Here is a 6,052-nt window from a genome sequence, read left to right as displayed (position 1 = left end):
CATCACCTCCATCTCCTGTCTCTCTGTGGGTCTTTATTGGATGCTTTTTCTCACCTTCTTGTGTGTGGCCCCCCTCGAATGGGGAAGGGGGGGGGGGGGGGGGGGGGTTTAGCTCAGACAGATTGGACTCAAACTTTTGTAAGGTGTCATAAGCCTTTTGAAGGGTCAAAAGACGTGTTTTAATCAGCAAGAAGCTAATTACCAATATGGTCGACAAAAGGTCTGGTTGACTCGTGCTCCTTTGTAATCACGGTGTGCATGAACGTGTGTGTGTGTGTGTGTGTGTGTGTGTGTGAATCAATGCAGTCTCCTCTGACTGATCTCCAGGGCTCCTGTTATAGAACTATTGTTAAACAACTGAATTAAGTACAATGAGGTGTTTATTACAATACACATGCTCCTGATTATACTGGCAGGTTCTTTTCTCTAACGCAGAAACCACAGTGATATTCTATGTGTAATTAACATTGTGGGTGTCGGAAGCACAACACTAATCAAATGACACTTGTCTGGTAATGTGAGTTTTCGTAGCACATTGCATTGAAATTCCTCCTCCACTCTTTGAGCAGATGATCCAGCGTCTGCAGCTGCTCAGCACAAGAAAGAAATTTATGTTTTTTTCCTCCTGCAGATTATGTATGGGCGATGTTGACATGAACAAATATGATTGGGATGCTGAAGTAAAGAAAAATATATTTAGTGAGGCAGCCAAAATGTCAAAATATCAGCACAGTTTGATTTCATGTATACTGCTGTGGATATGAATAACAAGGGATGTGATTAGACTACAGATGCTCCATGATCAAATACTTTCTATATTTACTTTGTCAGATCATTTCAGCAGCTTTTGTGGTGCCAATTTTCCATCATGGGTACATTAGGTGGACATTTTATTTTATTTATTTAATGATGTTTCGTAATTTGTCCTTAAGAATGTCTCACCTGGAGATATTGAGCTGGTTTTTTTTTTCTCCAGATGGCTACACTCAGCAGATTTGGAGTATGTTTTCATAAAGATTAGATAATATCACACATTCCAGAGGTTGGTGCATTAAAAGAGCAAAGAAAATAGTGACATTAACACTCACAAGAAATATAAGAAAATTCTAATGATCTATCTTGATTTGAGTTCTTTTTTAATACTAAGAGTTTAAATTATAAATATGTCTGTTTTTTAATCTCTGCTACAAGTATCTATATTTGCATTGCAGAACTGCTGCCACAAGATTCTTGGCCTTTTTCGCAACATTTTTGGTTTTCTATTTTTGAAAGGAGCTGTCCAGACAAACTAAACTACTCATTAAGAGTGTCAGTCTAAGCAATGTTTGTGCATCCCTTCATCTGTGTGACCCTGCTGTCTGTGTGTGTGTGTGTGTGTGTGTGTGGGGGGGGGGGGGGGGGGGGGGGGTAACTATTGTAATTCAATTAATTAATTGACATTTGCAGACCTGTTTAAGTAAGGCCGTTTGCGTCCTGATTAAGACTCTTATCTGATGACCATTTGCAATCCACATAGTGACCAGCAGTCCTCAACAGACACATGCGGCGTCCTTTTGGTGCGCCACTAAAAGGCCATTGGTCGCCGGAGCGGGTGATTTGCATACACCCGGCCTTATAGTCCCCCCTGCAAAGTCAGAGTTGAACACAGCAGTGACTCAACCCGACAACAGCGCGAGTGGCGGATTTTGCTTGAATCATTCATGACTTTTTAGACGAGCTTTTTTAGCCTCTCAACATGGGATTTGTCAAGGTTGCAGGAGCTGGACTGTGCGCCGTGCTCGCTTTATTTGCATGCACCGTTCAGTGCACGACTACAAGGTATTTCACCTATGAAGAGGACGCACCTGGAACAGAGATAGGCAATTTGTCTCAGGATTTAAAGATTGACCCAGCTGATGACCCTGACACATCATTCCGCTTCATGCAGGAAAACAACTCCTCTGTCATTGAAATGAGGGAGACGGACGGACTTCTGAGTGTTGCAGAACTAATTGATCGAGAGCAACTCTGCCCCAGGTCTCCCCGCTGCTTCATCACCTTCGACACCGTGGCCTTCTCCAGGGAAAAGTTTCACCTCATCCACGTGGAGATCGAAGTGAAAGACATCAACGACCACGCGCCGCGCTTTCTGAGAAACGAGACCAATCTGGAGATTTTCGAAAACGTCCCACTGGATTCAAGGTTCCCGCTTCCCATCGCGCTGGACCAGGATGTGGGTGAAAACTACATCCAGAGCTACAACATTTCTCCCTCCACTCACTTCGCCATTGAAGTGCGCGACCGGGAGGACGGCGTGAAGTTTGCAGAACTTGTGCTGGTGCGCGAGCTGGACCGGGAGGTGGAGGACTTCTACACGGTGCAGGTGAGCGCGCACGACGGAGGGCTCCCCGCAAAGTCCGGGTCGGTGACTGTGAACATCCGAGTGCTGGACTTCAACGACAACAGCCCGGCGTTTGAGCACAGCTCCCTGAAGGTGGAGCTGAACGAAGACGCGCCCGTGGGTCACCGGGTCCTCAAAGTGCACGCGTTTGACCCCGACGACGGCATCAATGGCGAGGTCAATTACGCCTTCTCCGAGGGCGTGTCGCCGGAGGCGGCGCGACTTTTCCACATCGACCCGTACTCCGGAGACGTGACCCTGAGGGGGCTTGTTGATTTCGAGAAGAGGAGGTCGTACGAGCTGGACATCAAAGCGTCCGACCTGGGCGCGAGCTCCGTGCCGTCCACCTGCAAAGTCGTGATAGATGTTGTGGACGTGAACGACAATGCGCCTGAAATCAGCATCAAACCGATGACCTCGAGCAGTGATGGAGTGGCCTACATCACAGAGGCGGCGGCTGCTGAGAGCTTCGTGGCTCTGATCAGCACCACGGACAGAGACTCCGGGTCCAACGGCTACGTGCGCCTCAGCCTCCTCGGGCACGAGCACTTCAGGCTGCAGCAGGCGTACGGAGACACTTTCATGATCGTTACCACCACCACTCTGGACAGAGAAAAGATCCCTGAGTATAATCTGACTGTGGTTGCAGAGGACCTTGGCAGCCCGCCTTTTAAAACTGTCAGGCAGTACACTATCCGCGTAACGGATGAAAATGACAACCCGCCTCTCTTCAGTAAGTCGCTTTATGAAGTTTCAGTCCTGGAAAATAACATCCCAGGTTCATATGTGACCACCGTTGTTGCTCGAGATCCTGATGTGGGAAAAAATGCCAAAGTCTCTTACAAACTGGTGGACTCGGAGGGGCCTGGAGGCTCTCCTCTGTCTTCTTATGTTTCAGTAGATTCACTCTCGGGGTCCTTGTATACTTTAAGATCTTTTGATTATGAGACGCTTCAACAGATTGAGCTGGTCATCCAAGCAGAAGACAAAGGCTCCCCCCCTCTGTCAAGCACATCAACAATCAAGATACGAGTCGTAGATCAGAATGACAACTATCCATACTTCACCTTTCCCGTCCTCCTGAATGACTCCGCTGATATTCCTTTGCCCTTTAACGCGCCTTCGGGCTACCTTGCTCTCCGTGTATCAGCCGAAGATCAGGATGAGGGAGTGAATGGCGAGCTCTCCTACCAAATTATACAAGGTGACCCAACGGTTTTCACAATGAACAAAGACACTGGAGAAATAGCTCTGAAGCAATGGCTGACAGCTGAAATTGGGGACGTGCTGGAAATGAAAATCGCTGTGAGTGACAATGGCAGATCCCCGCTCTCAAGCAGCGCCACGATTAGGTTTGTTGTATCAGACGCTGAGCCCTCCGAAGACCAAGTTGTCATTGTGCTGCGGTCAAGTGACGAAAAAGGCTCCGGTTTGGATGGCTCGCTAATTATCATTATTATGCTCAGCGGGGGATGTGCATTGTTGCTGATTGCGATAGTGGGTGTTGTTGTCACATGCAAACTCAGCCGTGGGGGAAGAGGTCGCAGCGCCAAGAGAGAAGTGTGCCACGGCCTGTTTGACGGCATGCCCATGCCCATGCTCGGGTCAACAGAACCAAATATTTACACAGGTCAACGAGGCTTCTTCCACGAGAGGCCTTCCATGACTCTCGATGACTCCTGTGTGTTCGAGGAGAGGAGCAGAGATTCTGAGACAAGAGTAAGTCAAGTGCATTTGGTATTTTTCATATTTTTCATCCTGTAATTTGAAAAGTGTGTGACGTTTGCTGGCTCTGCCTGGATGTGTGTGCCAGACATGGACACTAAGCTGTTTGCTGTCGTGCTATTTGTTCTTTCAGATGTTCCTGCCCCCCAAGCACTTCCAACCAACATCCATGTGGCAAGGTGACAAATACTGCTTGCAAGTGAGGTAAGACAGGTTCACAAAATTCCCCCTGTTTGGAGGCTTTCAAACAGTAAAATTTTACTGAGTGTAAAAGCGACTTAACATGCACTGTGCGATTTGTTGCTTGCAGCTTTTCAGTAGATTGAGGTTAGAGACAAAGCCAGGCCCCACGTGTGAAAAAAAGGACATCAATAATCAAGCTAATGTTGTGCAGTCGTGGCTCATACTCTATCTGTTGATTGTATTTGCAGTGGCATCAGCACCACTGACCAGCTGAGCGTGAAGGACAGCGGCAAAGGGGACAGCGACTTCAACGACAGCGACTCTGACATTAGCGGGGATGGAGGCAAGAAAAACTTCAGCACCTTCCAGCCGAGGCCTAAAAGTGAGTTTTCTCCTCTGGGTTTTTATGCTAGTAAAACATAAACATAAATGATGAACGGTGCTTATGGAAAATCTAGATCAATGAACTAACATCCATATTTCATTTGTTTTGATTGCGTTTCAGGTGCCGCTAACAACCTGTCTGGGGATTGCCAAGGCACCTACTGTGCAATACTACCACACAGCCTCAGAGCCTCTGCAGACAATGGCTACAGAGCAGACTTCTCTCCAGTGCCTGTTTTCAAAAATCCTCACGGTGGTCTCCAGTCTTGGAATGAATCTAGTTACGGTACAAATCGTCCAAAATCACGCAACAGTAACCACAGCTTTTCCAGGACAAGAACTCTGCCTGCTTACTTCCCTCAGCAGCAGCATGATGCTGGCATTGGAGGTGCTGCAGCTCACAAACACAGTCCAAATATTATCACTGTGGCCACAGCCTTAGAGGTTGCAACCATGTTTTAAAAAGTATTTATAGAAGAACTGGAAGATGTAAATACCTGTTGAATTTGTTCTTGTAATATTTACAAATAGTTGTAAATAATTTGATTAAACATAATTCTATTATTTCTTTTATATTCATGTTATAATTATGTGAATTCCACTCCTCTTTTTTTCTGTAATATTTTCTTATGTTCATTTATCTAATAAAAGTGTGATTAGAATGATGAAAAACAATTTCTTCTTTTTCTACTGTTTTTCTCAGACATGACAAGTATAATGAAACGTGACAATGAATCATTTTAATTGAGAAGTATTAGGGTTTGAAGATGAAACACGATTCCCTCACCATTTGAAACCCCAGTCTGAATTTGTAAACACGCTGAACTCTTTTTCCCAGTTTGAATCTACATGATCAAGACTCCAGTCAGTGATGATCAGATGTAAAAGCTGATGCTGCTCCATTACCTGAGAGACTAGCTTTGAAGACTCCTGGGTTTCTCCGTGGAGTATCTTGCATGCAAACGAGAGAGCCGAGCTGGCGCTGGAGTGGAAATTGAAGTATAAACCATTATTCCTACAAAGTCATACTGGTTGCTCTCGCACCGGCTTCTGCTCTTTGAAATCATTTACACCACTGTACACAACATAGTACACCATGTATTATGAATCCCCGCCTGTCATTGATTCCTGTAAGAAGCAAATGTTCAGCCCTTTTATACAAATTCATCTATCCTGGTGCAGAAAGTAGAAGAAAAATATATGAAATGCAATTTCCAAGTGCAACTCTGTCTGTGAAGACTCTGACATTAATGGGACACATTCGCAGAACCGGTTAGAATTATTAAGTTCAATTCGACCCTGGGTATGTAGGGCAAGTGCAAACTGTCTCTGGTACCCAGTGATTTATTGATGAGGCATTGATGAGTTTTAAAACCATAA

General features: G+C 45.6%; 1 protein-coding gene across 1 annotated transcript; it reads left to right on the top strand.

Moving 5' to 3' along the window:
* The first annotated feature begins 1,735 nt into the window (after positions 1 to 1,735).
* Positions 1,736 to 5,134, top strand: LOC115403156 (protocadherin 8). Its single transcript, XM_030111966.1, has 4 exons — positions 1,736 to 4,099; positions 4,239 to 4,309; positions 4,537 to 4,670; positions 4,794 to 5,134. The coding sequence occupies exons 1-4, from the start codon at positions 1,736 to 1,738 to the stop codon at positions 5,132 to 5,134; spliced, it is 2,910 nt and encodes a 969-aa protein (XP_029967826.1).
* Positions 5,135 to 6,052: the final 918 nt, after the last annotated feature.

The sequence above is a fragment of the Salarias fasciatus genome, chromosome 16 (assembly GCF_902148845.1).
Source record: "Salarias fasciatus chromosome 16, fSalaFa1.1, whole genome shotgun sequence".
NCBI lineage: Eukaryota > Metazoa > Chordata > Actinopteri > Blenniiformes > Blenniidae > Salarias > Salarias fasciatus.
The sequence above is the reverse complement of the archived record's forward strand: the minus strand, read 5'-3'. Positions and strand labels throughout refer to the sequence as shown.

What these genes read in the sequence shown, in the direction of transcription:
- LOC115403156 (XM_030111966.1), top strand. Translation starts at nt 1,736, where the DNA reads ATGGGATTTGTCAAGGTTGCAGGAGCTGGACTGTGCGCCGTGCTCGCT. An exon ending in GCAGAGATTCTGAGACAAGA is followed by an intron (nt 4,100 to 4,238) that starts GTAAGTCAAGTG and finishes TTGTTCTTTCAG; the next exon opens with ATGTTCCTGCCCCCCAAGCA. An exon ending in CTTCCAGCCGAGGCCTAAAA is followed by an intron (nt 4,671 to 4,793) that starts GTGAGTTTTCTC and finishes ATTGCGTTTCAG; the next exon opens with GTGCCGCTAACAACCTGTCT.